Source organism: Dendrobates tinctorius, unplaced genomic scaffold (assembly GCF_039654945.1).
Source record: "Dendrobates tinctorius isolate UK_male_01 unplaced genomic scaffold, ASM3965494v1 ptg000049l, whole genome shotgun sequence".
NCBI lineage: Eukaryota > Metazoa > Chordata > Amphibia > Anura > Dendrobatidae > Dendrobates > Dendrobates tinctorius.
Genome location: NW_027361717.1, coordinates 10806335 through 10822281, shown reverse-complemented (window position 1 = coordinate 10822281; position 15947 = coordinate 10806335). Strand labels below are relative to the sequence as shown.

Genomic DNA, 15947 nt, shown 5'->3' with positions numbered 1-15947 from the left:
TTCTTTAGCCTCTGACGGTAGCGGACAGGCTCTGTGAGATGGTCGGTATGGACTTTGTGGTGGGGCTACCCAAGTCCAGGGGCAGCATAGTCATTTGGGTTGTCACCGACCATTTCTCTAAGATGGTGCACGTGGTACTTCTCTCCTGGTTACCTTCTGCGCGGGGCCTGGCAGTGTTGTTCATTAAGCACGTTTTCTGCCTGCATGGCATGCCGAACAAGATTGTCAGTGACCGGGGTCCTCAGTTTGTGTCCCGGTTTTGGAGAGAGCTTTGTTCCCTGCTCAGCATTGAGCTGAATCTCTCCTTGGCCTATCATCCCGAGGGGTTGGTAGAGAGAGCCAACCAGACCCTGATCACATATCTTTGACATTTTGTCTCGGCCAGGCAGGACGACTGGGCATCCTTGCTGCCATGGGCAGAGTTCGCTTTGAACAATGCTGTGGCCGACTCCACCGGTCAGACCCCATTCCTCCTAAATTAAGTCCAGCATCCGCGCGTTCCTATGCCCATGCCCGTGTCATCCACCGACTCCAGGGTGGCGGACTGGGCGGTGGAGGCAGGCGACATTTGGGATCACACCCAGGATGCTATCTGGGCTTCCAAGGAGAGAATGAGGACCTCCGTTGACGCACACCGGCGCCCTGCTCCGACTTTTGCCCCTGGCGACTTGGTGTCGCTCTACGCCCGAAACATCAGGCTGTGGGTAGAGTCCGCTAAGTTCGCACCACGCTACATTGGCCCCTTCAAGGTCCTCGAGCTGATCAGCTCTGTGGTCGACCGTTTGGCCCTTCCTCCACACTTGGCTATCTCTGATACATTCCACGTGTCCCTCCTTAAGCCTGTTCACTTGTCCTGGATCTCCGAGTCATCTGCTGGGACATCAGACTTGTCTTTGGACGAGTTTGAGGTCAATGCCATCGTGGGATGCAAGGTAATGCGGGGCAAAAAGATTTATTTGGTGGATTGGAAGGGTCATGGTCCAGAGGCTCGGACCTGGGAGCCAGTGGAGAACATCCATGCTCCGCTCCTCATTGCAGCGTTTGAGCGTAGCGAGGCTCAGAGGGGAGGGGGCCCTAGGATGGGGATAATGTTAGGCGTCGGGTTCCTGCCACTGCACAGCAGGAATCCAGAGCCTTGCACCCAGCGGTCTCCCATTCTTCCTCGGCCGCAGTGGTGCCTGCTCAGCAGATTCGTCGGTCCCGGCGCTCTGCCCAGGCCAACTCCGTGGGTTTGCTAGCAGCTGCCACCTCTGGCACAGCTATGACAAGGCATGCTGCTCAGCAGCAAGATTCTCCAGGGACTAAGTCTTCATATCAGGCCACTGAGCATGCCCATGGAGTGATCTCCCATTGGAGATCGAGGGTCACATGCTCAGGTCCTGCTCGTGTTCGGATTGGCCCATCCGAAAAGCCAGGAAGGTCCCGAATGCCCGTGGCTATAAAAGGTTCGCATGGCCGCTCGCCCATGCGCTAGGATCAGACTGTATTTACAGACTATAAGGTGTGAGAGATGTATGCACACATGAATGTATCTGGTGACTGACTCATTATGAAACCCCTACCCTTGGTACGCATGTGTTGTGCAGCCTAGCCTGCTAGCGCCCAGGCTTAGGTGTAGGTAGGTCAGGGTTTGAGTCAGACATTGGTCCTCTCCAGTGATCCAGCACGCCTCAGTGCACATGCTCCACACTCCACTGCCAGCATCTTTAGCGGCGCTCGTGGTAGCGACACCGCGCGCTTAGTGGGCCTAGAGGGACTCTAACCCCGTGTCCTTGGGGTAGCGTTCTGTGGCCGTACACTGTGTGCTCTTTTAGCCAAGCTCTGTGAGCACAAACAGGCTCCGGCGTTTATGTTCAGTGGTAGTGCGGCTCTGTCAAGCAACAGAGTCCGCCCCCATACACACCAGGTGACGATAACCCGCGTGTGTTTTTATAGTATACCGCCATATAGCATCCGCCATTACTGAGCAGCAGGTTACTACCCCTGCACGGTGTACCCCGGGCTGCGAACACACCTTATTACCATCTTTATTATTTGGTGCGTTCCGCCAGCCCTAACAATCAATCTCCGCATATAACAAAATATTGAGATGAACTTTTGTTAATGACCAAATACTTATTTTCCACCATAATTTGAAAAATAAATCTTGCCAAATAAGACATGGTGATTTTCTGGATTTATTGTCTCATATTGACTCTCATAGTTGTGGTCTACCTATGATGTCAATTACAGGCCTCTCTTATATTTTTAAGTGGGAGAACTTGCATAATTGGTGACTGAGTAAATACTTTGTTCCCCACTGTAAGAGAAATTGCACAACAAATTGTAATGTCCACTGCTGGCATCCTTGTATGTTTCCCCATATTCCTCCATGCGTAAACTCTGACATACTCACCGTCATGGCAGCATCCTTGTGCTCTTCGCCCTCTTTCTCTTGTGCACGGCACACAGGCTTTCAGTAGCACACCTATTGCGCACGCCCGCGCCACTACTCTTAAAGCGGCATCAAGCACACTTGCAAAGATAACTCTAGCCAATAGCTGACAGGCATCTTGTATAACAGGCACCGTCCCCAATAAGGAGGTGCCTGAGCAACCCTTATTGTTTCTTAGTGGTAGTGTGTGTGCAACTTTTTGTTGCCACGTTCCCCATCCTCAGTCTATCATAATTATTCCCATATGTTGTATCGTCCCTGTTTTCTTGTGTGGTGTATATGTGTCCCTGAAGCCACTACAACGGTACCTGAACCGTTTTCTGAGACCCATGTATCTGATCTAGAATTTATTCCGAAATTCAATGTTGTCCGGACTGTCTATAAGTCTCCGTATCCAGCCTATCAGTGACTCTGCTCCCATGTGATCCCAACCCCTGGGGTTGGTAGCTGCGGTATCGGGGACAGCCTAGGAGTGCTACATGGTAGCTACGTGCAGCTCAAACCTGACTCCACCATCAGGAGCTCCAGTGAACACCAGGTAGCACCTCCTAGGCAAGCTTAACCTGGTGGCACAGTGGGTTCTCAAACCACGTGCGCCACCTGCTACTGTGAGACATATTTTGTGGTCCATTTCCTCCTGTTACCCTTCTGTAAATAAAAAATTGGGGGCTTAAGTAACATTTCTGTGAAAAAAGTAAAATGCTAATTTTTTCCTTCCAAAATGCATCAACTCCTGTGAAGTACCAGAAGGGTTAATAAACATCTTGGATGTGATTTTGAGCACTTTGAGGGGTGCAGTTTTTAGAATGGAGTCACTTTGGAGTATTTTCTGTCATATAGATTCCTCAAAGTCACATGTGATGTTGTCCCTAAAAAAATGGTTTGGAAATTTTGTTGGAAAAATGAGAAACCGCTGATCAGTTTTTAACCCTTCTGACTTCCTACCAAAATAAAAATTATGTTTAAAAAATGATGCAGATGTAAATTTGACATGTGGTAAATGTTATTTACTAACTAGTTTGTGTAACATAAGTCTGGCTTAAGGTCATTAAAAGTTTGAAAATTGTGAGAGTTTCACCAAATTTCAAATATTTTCACACAAAAAACGCAAGTTATATTGAACAAATGTAACCACTATTATGAAGTACATTATGTCATTAAAAACAATCTCAGAATCAGTGGGATCTGTTGAAGTGTTCCAGAGTTATTATCACATAAAGTGACACTGGTCAAAATTTTAACATTTAGCCTGGGCATTAAGGTGAAAACAGGCTCAGGGGTTAGAACATGGATATAGATGTCAAAATTTTGATCCAATTTTTAATTGTAATTTTCCCTATGACAACATTGAGACCACCAGAGGAGGTGATCTCTGTAAGTAACCTGAATTTTTAAAATATTGTTTCTCATAAAAAAATTTTTTTTTATAACTTTAAGTGTAGAGAAAATATTAGAAGCTTTTATCATGTTCCTGACTACACCAGGTGTGAGTGTAAGGAATGGGTATAACAGCCTCAAGCAGCAGTAAATGGAGTGAGCTCCAATTTCAGCTCTTAAAGGATTTTTCAGAGATCCATGTAAAAATCTAAAAACTTTGAAAACATAATTCAGGTTTGATAATTTGTATAACTAGAAAATAATTTTATGCAGGTAAACGCAGCCCTCACACCTTTGTTATACCCTGGTAATGGGTGTTTCTTTGCCTTCACAACTAAACTTTCCATGAGTCTTTTGCCTTTCTAAAGGACTTCACCTGACCTCAACCACATACCTCCCTCCTCTGTGTTCCATATATCAGTCTGCACAATATCTTTGCGACATCAGAAACTATCAGTGTAAAGGTCCCCAGACACATTACACTGTCTGCACAATTTTTAGGCAATTCCTAATTTTGATGATTAATTATATTATTGAACAACTCCAGTTTTGTCGGTCAATCCAAAAGGATAATAAACCTGAACATCTAAGAAAGTAAAAGTGAGGTTTTGTTTTTCTTAGGAGAATATTTATATGTGCAGAATTATAAGGCAACTAAATGAAAAATGTAACTATTTATTTCTCAATTGTTTATTTTCATATCTTAAAGTGAGAATAACCAAAAACTCAAAATATACACTCACTATTAGATTCACAGGCTATTCACATAAAACCACTGTTTATTAATAACAATTAAAATGTAAAATAAGATCAATAACAAAAGAAAAAATAAACAAAATCCTCAAATATAGACATTATATCCAAGATGCAACAAGGCAACTAGCACAGGAGGGAGGGCGGTATCCCTATGGTGTCCCTTGACCTTGTCTCTACCTGTCAGCGAAGGTTGACACCCTCCTAACTGCAAATGGCACCCCTGCTCAATGACTGCATTCCCTGAGGGTCCCCATAAGACCCTTCTGAGGTGACATGAAGATAAGGCGGGGGGGTTGAAAAACATCTTTTGTAACCTCCAAATAGGTAAGAAAGCCTTGTCCTCTGTGACAATAGTCAGACAATTTTTCAACACAGGAATGGGTGCAAAAAATCCCAATCATCATATGCAGCTAGTGTAATTCTTCATGTGACATGGGTCCATAAATGCATAGACATACCATGATCATCCTAAAGTGCTGAGCGATAAACTAAGCAATGCCACAGGCAACAACAGGTGACATAGCAAAATTGGAATCTGCACCCACTGTTAACCCTTGAGTCTGCAAAAACCCATAGAACAAATGTAATTCTGAATGATGTGAAAAATATACAAAAAATGCAGAGTATGCAACACCCGACACGTTTCCCCTCAAAATAGGCTCATCAGGAGTACATACTTATGCAGTTCATCAGAGAAATACATTTTGATCATTTGGCTCATACAGATGATGATGACCTCAATAATAAAGTGCCTTGCGAATGCTTCTTATTGTGATATTCTATTATAGAAGGAATTTCGCACAATGGCAGCAGAAAATACAACCTCCATCCTGCAGCAAGTCCAGGGACGAGGTCAGAGGACAGCATAGGGACACCGCCCTCCCTCCTGTACTAGTTGCCTCGTTACATCTTGGTATTTAGTACCTATAATTGGGCTTTTTGTTTATTTTTTCTTTTGTTATTGGTCTTCCTTTACATTTTAATTGATACTAATAACAAGTGGTTTTATGTGTATAGTCTGTGAATGTGGCAGCCGATCAGTGCAGACTCCCATATCATGGATCTTTGTCGCATGTAAAAAGCATGTTTTTTTAAATAAAGATGGAGACTTTTTTCCTGTAGCACTGTTTGAAGAAAGGGTCTTCTAAAAAACTGTCAGTAGGCTTGAGGGTTGATTTTGAGTCCATCTTCAACCCGAAAATGTAAAACTTTGGGCACCCATGGTCAAAATTTCCCTTTTTTGTAATTTTTAAAATAAAACCTTGACAATACATACATTTTTTTTGCCTAAAATACAAAGGAAATGTGTCATCTTTAACTTTAGGCCTTTTAGAGATCATTTTATCTTGAACTTGCTTAACTGTTCACAACAACAGCGATTTTGTCCAGGGGTGCCCAAACTTTTACATACCTCTGTAGCTTGAGTTTAATAATAGCAGCCCGTAGCAGTACCCCACCTCCACCTTGTTGGTGTTTGAGTTGAAGTGGAGGTCTGTGATGTTATTGATCCAGCCATGTGCCAATCCATCTGGTCCATCAAGCGTCATTCTCATTTCATCATTCCATAAAACCAGAGAATAGCCTGTTTTATATCTTGTGTCAGATATTTCTTGGCCCAGTCTTGAGGTTTCCCCTTCTGTGTCTTGTTCAGTTGTGGCCGAGTTCAGCCCTCCATACCTCAGCCGTATCTCTGAACGCTGAGCACGTTGTACTTCTGGGCTACGGGAAGGTTGCAGATCTGGAACACGACCGCAAAAATGGCTTCCTGATCGCTACAGGTTTGATTCTTCTCAAATCTTTGTTGCGTCTTTTTGCAACAAAACTTTTGATTATTTCTGTGATCACACCCTAATATCTTAGCAAATTCAAGAGTGCTGCATCCCTCTGTAAGATTTTTAATTGACTCCGAAAAGTCAAAAATTGTTCACTCTTTTTTTTAGCTCATTTTGCTTGAAGAAAACAAGCTGCCTAATAAATCTGCACACCATGATAAAGGGTGATCTGAGGACCGTACAGTCCTCATTACACAAATACACATCACCTGATTTGTGTCACCCAATAAGCATTCACATTTATACAGCGTGGAGTTGGAAAATCTGTATATAAATGATATGCTCACAATACTCACTTGCCTGACAATTGTTTTCAGGATGTAGACTAATTTCAGCCCAAACTGATGATATAAATGGGTTTGGCAAACACTCATATGTGTATGGGGGCCCAAGTTAATTTCTTGTCTGGGGAGGTATAGTATGTCTGATTTTTGGACTGTCAATCTTCTTGCTTTCCTGGAGATAAGGCACCGCCAGACAAGTCTTAGAGAACACAGTGCTGTGTATGGGAGAGCAGGCCAAAATAGACAATGATGGAAATATTTTAATTACTATTTTTCCTGTCTTTACATTTTAACAATGCCATACAAGTACATGAATATACATAAGTAATGTATCAAAACCCATACAATGCACATATATATGAAGTCAAGTTAGCGAATTCAAACCGCACCAAGTATAATTAAGTGTTACAGAATTTAGTGTTCCAAACCTTCAAATACCGAGGATTGTTACCAGTACTTGTAATACTGGCTGCTCCACAGAATAAATGGCCTCCATTCTTTACTCCTTAGCTCATATTACTTTACCACATACATCAGTCACCAGCCATATTAGTTATACCATGTGCGTTTTGCAACAAGTTCACCTTCAGGTTATTTTGCTTGATGACATACCATTTTCCAGTACAACAACATGCCAACACTTTATTCTCCACATAGTTTATGTTATACAATTTTTTTTCCAAATTCCTTGTCATTCTTTGCTTAGTGTTTTTTCTAGGCAAACCTGCCGATCTGGTAAAACTCCCACCCAAATAATGTGTAATATAAGGAGCAAATCATCAGGCTGGATAATGTCACATGCAGATTGTATTTAGGGATCACAAATTATCATGACAATTAAATTTCATTCCTACTAATCTGGAAATATCACCTTGAGAAGGTTTCCACATTTATACCTCCTGAAACCACGCGACTTGAGTGGCTTTAGTGTTGGTTAAAGCCACACTTGAAAAAAAATAATTGATTAAAAACCTGAATAAAAATGGATTTTTTTCATCTCTATACCATTGATCCACATGGTAAAACAAAAACTGATCATGATGGAACCCGGAAAAAGTCATTTTGGCAGAGCAATGAACTTTGATGTAAACTGATGATCATTTACATCGCTCTGGGGTCATAGAAATTAATTTAGTCCATCAAAAATACATAAACATAGTAAGATCGCATTAAGATGTCCGTTTTTTTACATACCCATTTTCCACAATTGAAAAAAAAAAAAAAAAAATCAGTTTTTGTCCAAGTCATGGATCAACCTTCTCCGTTCAAGTCACAAAGGGTCTGTGGGGAAAAAACACACTCAAAAACCCATGGGTTGTCCGTTCTTTACTACTGTCTCTTTTTTTTGGCATAAGAGAAAAAAGAAAAAAAATAGACAGGTATTTATGGCAGCATCTGCAATGGTGGACCCATATGAAGCCTCCAAATTGAAAGGGAAAAACATAAAATATACAATATTTTTTTAAGGCTATGATCACATTTTTGACATGGCTTCCTCTTATAAGACGACGATGCCATAAGGAGATCCCAAAGGTGCCCTTGATGGGATCCAGTGTAGCTCTCTCAGGAGTTCTTTCATTTTGATGGCAAATCTACTGGTACTTTATGAACAGACCTGTCAACACCTTTGTAGAAAAAAAAAAACTAAGGGCTGTTTACACCACTGGGCTTACAGCGATCAGCTAAGGCCTCTTTCACATATCAATTTTTTTTCATCCGGCACGATGCGGCGAAAAGTGTGAAAACCGGATCCGGAATTGGATTCGGTTTTGGCACATAGAATGTAATGATCGCCACATCGTGCCGGATGGACATACAGCGCCTCCGGTTTTTGCCGGAAACGGCAAACCTGCGCCGTCCGGCGTCAGCTAAAAACGTTGGCTGCAACATTTTTTGCAGCGCTGGACCGGCTTTTTCAACAGCGCATGCGCGGGCACTGTGAGTTTTAACTCCACAAGTGCCCGGCGCAGCGCGTGCTCTCTTCCCCCCCTCCGTACATACCGGCTTCCCCGGTGCTGCCTCTCTCTCCTCCGTACATAACGGCTTCCCCGGTGCTGGCTTCCCCGGTGCTGCCTCTCTCGCTTGCTCCCGCTGCGGCTCCTTTAAATGTTTTACAAGCCGGATCAGGCGCCGCACCTGCATCCACTGTCACCGCTGCACGCCTGATCTGGCGGTCCGGCTTTCCGCCGCACCCCGCCGGAACCATCACACCGGATGTGTGAAAGTAGCCTAACTATGTCCCAGCAATCCCATCCACGTCGGATCGTTGGTGGGATCGCTGGGACATTGATGCATGTAACGGGGCTTAAAGGTCTTCGTTTAGGACAATGTGCTACCGAGAACAATGTTTTTTTTAAGCAAGCTTGGGAATTATTTCACCCGACGAACAAGCATTTAATTGTTTAAGGCTCTATGCTGAAAAATACATCTGTTAACATCACTAATCATTTTACTGTTTTTTTCTGATGCCAAATGCTATCACATGGCATCACAAGGCTTCAGTAAGCCTTTATTTTATCGGATATCTGCTCCTTTTAGTCAAAAACAATACAAAACTGTGTTTTTCTATTTGGTAAAAATATACCTGACTGATCTCCCATAGAGATAGTGCAGGTGTCAGATCACTGGGAGATATGTGAACGTGATAGCAGCTAGCAGACATAATGAGTAAACTACAAAGCAAGTATTGTGAAATATTGGAGAATGTTTTCAGAGGGAAAAAGACAAGAAAGAAAAAAGCTTACTAAGCAAATTGTGCTGAAAAGGTGATAGAAACACCCAAGTTAGCTGCATGGTCAAAATCAGGGGAAGCGTAATGCTCATAAATGTATAGTAATGTACCACAACCGGAGTGATCGTACTGCTGCATATTCAATGAGTTGAATTTTACTACGAGTAGGGACTACATAATTTGAGAAGGACTTTAGTATTCTGGCTACAAGTAAGACAAGTAGCAGTACACAATGCCAAGCAGCAGCTGCGAAAGCATCTGACATATATACTGTATATCAAACGAAAGGTCACTTCTCGAAAATATGATACATTTTTATGTTACATACATTGAAGGAAATAATTATTTGATCCCTTGCTGCTTTTGTAAGCTTGCCCACTGACAAAGACATGAACAGCCTATAATTTAAGGGTAGGTTAATTTTAACATTGAGAGATAGAATATGAAAAATGAAATCCAGAAAATCACATTGTATAAATTATATAAATTTATTTGCATTTTGCAATGAGAAATAAGAATTTGATCCCCTACCAACCATTAAGAGTTCTGGCTTCTACAGACCAGTTAGACGCTACTAATCAACTCATTAACTCCACTCGCTGTGTTTGGAGGAAGAGAAATGCTGCCTATGACCCAAACAACATTGTCCCCACTGTCTAGCATGGAGGTGGAAACATTATGTTTTGGGGGTGTTTCTCTGCTAAGGGCATAGGACTACTTCACTGCATCAATGGAAGAATGGATGGAGCCATGTACCGTAAAATCCTGAGTGACAACCCCCTTCCCTCTGCCAGGACATTAAAAATGGGTCATAGCTGGGTCTTCCAGCAAGACAATGACCAACTAAGGCAACAAAGGAGTGTCTCAAAAAGAAGCACATTAAGGTCATGGAGTGGCCTAGCCAGTCTCCAGACCTTAGTCCAATAGAAAACTTATGGAGGGAGTTGAAGCTCTGAGTAGCCAATCGACAGCCTCAAAATCTTAATGATTTAGAGATGATCTGCAAAGAGGAGTGGACCAAAATTCCTCCTGACATATGCGAAAACCTCCTCATCAACTACAAAAAATGTCTGACTGCTGTGCTTGCTAACAAGGGTTTTGCCACCAAGTATTCAGTCTTGTTTGCCAGCGGGATCAAATATTTGATGAAGAAAGGTGGAACTTTTCTCTTTTTTCAACCTACATAGCTACAAAAGTTTAATGCATTTTTGACTGGTTTCACGTGTTCAACATTAACACTACGAGCATAGACCATTATATCCAGAGCAACTGCGGGTCACCCATCTTGAACTCCACAGCCTTAGGCTGGATTCACACATCCATCTGAATACAGACTATGATACACGGTCAGGGACCACATTATGAGCAGGCAGACTAGGTATCTGCCTAGGATCCCCACTCCCCCAGGGGCTCCCAGTCAGTGGCATACCACTAATAATGGCAGATCAGGCAGACGAAATAGGGCTTGTGAGTCAGGAGGGCTCGGTGCCAGCACCCCCCTACTCCCGCATCACGCATTCAACTGTATCGGCATCGCGCAACATGCAGTGCCGGGCAGCGGAGCTGCTAAGGTGAGAAGAGTGTGTGGTGGCCATAATACTGCAGGACTATAGGTGTCAGGAGCCCCGCACTGCACTTGCTCACTGAGCCAGTGCGGGTGTCCTGAGTACAAAGACAGTGCTCAAAGATACCTGTGGAGCAGGGCAGCAGCGGTGACGATGCGTGCTTCAGAGTATCAGGACCTGAAGCACATGACTGCTGGGGGCGTGGCCTAAGCTCCACAGATCTAGGAGCTGCAGGGAAACTCCTAGAAAGGTAACTACAGGACAATGTTACCAAGGGGCATAGACAGAGACAGAAACCAGATGAAGCCAGGGTCAAGGCACAAGATAGCAATACAGTACCAAAGGGTTAGACAGAATGGAGAGTCAGGATGTAGCAAAAGGTCAGAAAACCAGAACGGGCAATAAACGGTACAATAGGGACAAACTGTAATGGAGTAACGATAGCCAAGCCAGGAGGTCAGAACTGGAAAAGACAATAGTACCAAAGCGAGAGATGGAGTACAGAGTGAGAGAACAGGCCGGGTCATACACGGGACGCAAACAAGCAACGCAGAATACACGTGCACCAGGGGTCAGACACACCAGAACAACAGTATGGCTGACAGAGAACCCTGGTAAAGAGTGAGTATAAATACCCCTCCCAGATCCAGAAAGAGGCCACGAACACTTAACCCTGTGAGTGCAGGGCAAGAACCCTGTTCAAACCATGACAATAGGGATGGATTATACTCCTATGGGACTGCATTATACTCTTATGGGGCTACATTATGCTCCTATGGTGCTGCATTGTACTCCTGTGGGACAGCATTATACTCCTGTGGGGCTGCATTATACTCCTGTGGGGGCTGCATTATACTCCTGTGGGGCTGCATTATATGTGCATGGGGCTGCATGATACTCCTATGGGGCTCCTATATTCTCCTATATGGTTTCATGATACTCTTATGGGCCTGCATGGTACTTTTGTGGGGGCTGCATTATACATGGATGGAGCTGCATGATACTCCTATGGGGCTCCGATATTCTCCTATATGTCTTCACGATATTTCTATGGGGCTGCATGATTCTCCTATGGGGCTCCAATCCTATATGGTTTCGTGATACTCCTATGGAGCTGAACTATACTCTTGTGGAGGACTATGGGGTGCATTGTACTGTATGGAACACTATTGAGTGTGCATTATACTCTATGGGGTTGCATTATATTCTATGGGGCTACATTATACTCTATAGTGCCCTATGGGGTATGCATTATACTATGTGGTCGACTATAGGCAACATTATACTATGTGGAAGACTATGGGGAGTGTATTATACTATATGGAGAACTATGGGGAGTGTATTATACTATATAGAGGACTAAGGGGAGTGTATTATACTATATGGAGGACTATGGGGAGTGTATTATACTATATGGAGTACATAATAGTATGTGGAGGAATTCAGGGTGGAGATTTGGATGTACGGTAATTAAAACTTATCTTTTAATTTAGTCATATAAAAATGCTCCATGAAGAAGTAGAAGGCAGTATAACAGTACAAAAAGAAGGTTTCAGACTAATGCGTTTCGATGGTGTCTTAATCATGGTCTAAGATGGGTAAAAATAATCGCAGCATGCTTAAGTTTGATCTGACAATCTGGTCACATGCAGCCATGCAAATCAATCAGTGTGTGGAAAACATTTCACTGCACTCGGATGATGTCCAAGTGCGGTCCGATTGTTACAGACTGACAGGATGGAGAAATTTAGTTCTGCATCTTCTCTCCATCCAAAAGACTCTGATTATAGTGGTCAAAGAGTGAGTTGCATAATCGACCCAATTCTCAAGGATGAGATCTTATTCTCTAGCCTTAGAATCAGCCTCTATTCGTACAGTACAATGCTGCACATAATAATAATGCAAATGGTCAACAGGCAGGTACGGACTGGAGCTGAAATTCAGCCCTGGCATTTGAAATCACACAGGCCCATGCTGCCCCATCCCCATGCTGCCCCATCCCCAAGCATCAGATGGGATATCTTACTAATATTACCCTGGATGAAAGAAAGCAAGATTTACTACATGACCAATATTTCAAATGATACCTGTGGCCCGCTGGGGTAATTGACGGAGTAAGTGACTTTGTGCTCCATCACAACTCTTAACAGTATGGGTGTCTTGACAACATCAATTCTGTTAGCAACGTAGCAGACAAGGTGGCCCATGTTCAGAAAGGCCCTTCTGGCATTAGCCAGAATTGCCAGGTGGCCAGTCTGGCCCTGTCAACAGGTGACCCAAATTGAAAATTCCCTTTAAAATTGACCACCATGTGTGTATGGTAAAGATGCAATTCTCCCCCTTCCATTTTATTGGCATTATCAGACATACAGTCACTGTCAGGATATAGACTCGGGAGAGAAGTGTTACCAGCTGAGGACGACGTCCCCAGCACCTTGCAGAATATGACTCGTAGGTAACGAGAACATCTGCTCCACGTCTCACGCAAAGACATTCCGTGTTAGATTTTACAGTCATCCTGTGTTTAATCCTACCTGCAAGGGAGCCAGAAATCAGGTTTACCAGTGTCACGAGAAGTATGTATCCTTGGAGCATGTCCATTGTCCGTTCTCATGACCGGTGTGCCATATCATCACATTCCAAGTTGTACGATGTTTTTCTGTATCCATACTCTGATCAGTGGAAGCACCGCACAGGGATACTGATCCCACTCATATCTGACAGCACTCCGAGACCTGGAAATCCTGTTCTTCATCTACAAATATCTCTCCGGAGGTGTGGCAGGCAACAACTGCAGGTACAACCACAGACAACATTGTTCTGCTCTCATCAGACGAATTATGTACCATGTAGTCTTCCTGTATAGAGAGGAAATGAGTGCAGCGAGAGGTAAAATAAAGGAAAGCAGAAAGTTCTGAGTACACACAGGTTTGATCATCATCATTCAAGAAAGGGAAAACATGGTGCCCTACCACTACCCTCAATAAAGTGATTAATACACTGCAAACTAGCTACTAAAAAGAACTCCTAGGCCTCCCTAGTGGTAGCGGCTGCACCATGTTATCCCTCTCTTGAATATTGTTAAAGAGACTGGGTATATAACTTTAAATTAATTAAATAGGAGACTTAATAATATCCTGGTCATGCACTAACTCAGCAAATTTTAAATAATCCTTTAATTGTTTGAATAAAAGAACATTTTTATAATTATAGTCTTTAATTAGGGTTTACTTGCCTTTGGCAAATTGTTAATAATCAAGATTACCCTATGCTGACTATTGAACAGCATCTGTTTATTACGTTTTTCATGCTGTACCACACCTATTACAGTCTATGGAGTAGTACACATGTCTGATTTTTTGTGATTGGCACAAAAGCAAGGAGGCATGTCCAATATTCATCGGAGCATCAGATCAAGCTCATCAATGCGAGTCTATGGATCTGTGACAAAAATAAAAATCTGACAGCACTCAGATGCCGCCCGTTGCTGTCTTTTTTTATTCCACAGTATGATAGAAGTTTGAGAAATCATCACCATTTTTCTTTTTGGAATAGAAAAAAAAAAACGGATGAAACTATGATGGTAAAAACTGGCACTGACCAAATTCTGATGACACTGATCAAAAAACCTGATGAAATTAAGACTATTTTTGCAGTATGAGAAAAATCACTGGTGTGAATAAACCATTACAATGATGTAATAATATACAAAAGTTTCCCTATAATGTATGAACCGATTATCATTATCACCTATGACCTGGAGCTCATTCACACAAATCAGTGATTTTTCTCATGTACAAAAAAGAGTCTGAGTTTCAACAGTGTATTTGGTCAGTGTGTAAGCTTGTTCCATCAGAGTTTGGTCGGTGTGTAAGCCTGTACCATCAGAGTTTGGTCAATGTGTATTCTTGTACCATCAGAGTTTGGTCAGTGTGTATTCTTGTACCATCAGAATTTGGTCGGTGCGTAAGCTTGTTCCATCAGAGTTTGGTCAGTGTGTACGCTTGTTCCATCAGAGTTTGGTCAGTGCGTAAGCTTGTACCATCAGAGTTTGGTCTGTGCGTAAGCTTGTGCCATCAGCGTTTGGTCAGTGCGTAATATTGTACCATCAGAGTTAGGTCAGTGGGTAAGATTGTACCATGAGAGTTAGGTCAGTGGGTAAGCTTTTACCATCAGAGTTTGGCCATTGTTTAAGCCTGTACCATCAGAGTTAGGCCATTGTGTAAGCTTGTACCCTTAGAATTTGTGTAAGCCTGTACTATCATAGTCTGGTCAGTGTGTAAGCTTGTTCCATCAGAGTTTGGTCAGTGTGTATTCCAGTACCATCAGAGTTTGGTCAGTGTGTAAGCTTGTACCATCAGAGTTTCATCAGTGTGTATGCTTATATTATCAGAGTTTGGTCAGTGTGTACGCTTGTATCATCAGAGTTTGGTCAGTGTGTAAGCTTGTACCATCAGAGTTTGGTCAGTGCGTAAGCTTGTTCCATCAGAGTTTGGTCAGTGTGTATGCTTGTATCATCAGTTTGGTCAGTGTGTAGGCTTGTACCATCAGAGTTTGGTCAGTGTGTATTCTTGTACCATCAAAGTTTGGTCAGTATGTATTCTTGTACTATCAGAGTTTGGTCAGTGTGTAGGCTTGTACCATCAGAGTTTGGTCAGTGTGTACGCTTGTACCATCAGTTTGGTCAGTGCGTAAGCTTGTTCCATCAGAGTTTGGTCAGTGCGTAAGCTTGTTCCATCAGAGTTTGGTCAGTGTGTAGTCTTGTACCATCAAAGAATTGTCAGTGTGTAGGCTTGTACCATCTGAGTTTCCTCAGTGTGTAGACTTTATACCATCAGAGTTTGGTCAGTGCGTAAACTTGTTTCATCAGAGTTTGGTCAGTGCGTAAGCTTGTACCATCAGTTTGGTCAGTGTGTAAGCTTGTACCCTTAGAATTTGATCAGTGTGTAAGCCTGTACTATCAGAGTT

The 15947-nt window shown here is 42.9% G+C and overlaps 1 protein-coding gene across 1 annotated transcript in view; it reads right to left on the bottom strand.

Moving 5' to 3' along the window:
* The window catches only part of IL20RB (interleukin 20 receptor subunit beta), a 170916-nt gene extending 156877 nt beyond the window's left edge, over positions 1-14039 (bottom strand). The window contains exon 1 of the mRNA XM_073576507.1: positions 13514-14039. Coding sequence (XP_073432608.1) covers positions 13514-13580 — 67 coding nt within the window. The 5' untranslated portion in view covers positions 13581-14039. The remainder of the gene's footprint in view (positions 1-13513) is intronic.
* Positions 14040-15947: the final 1908 nt, after the last annotated feature.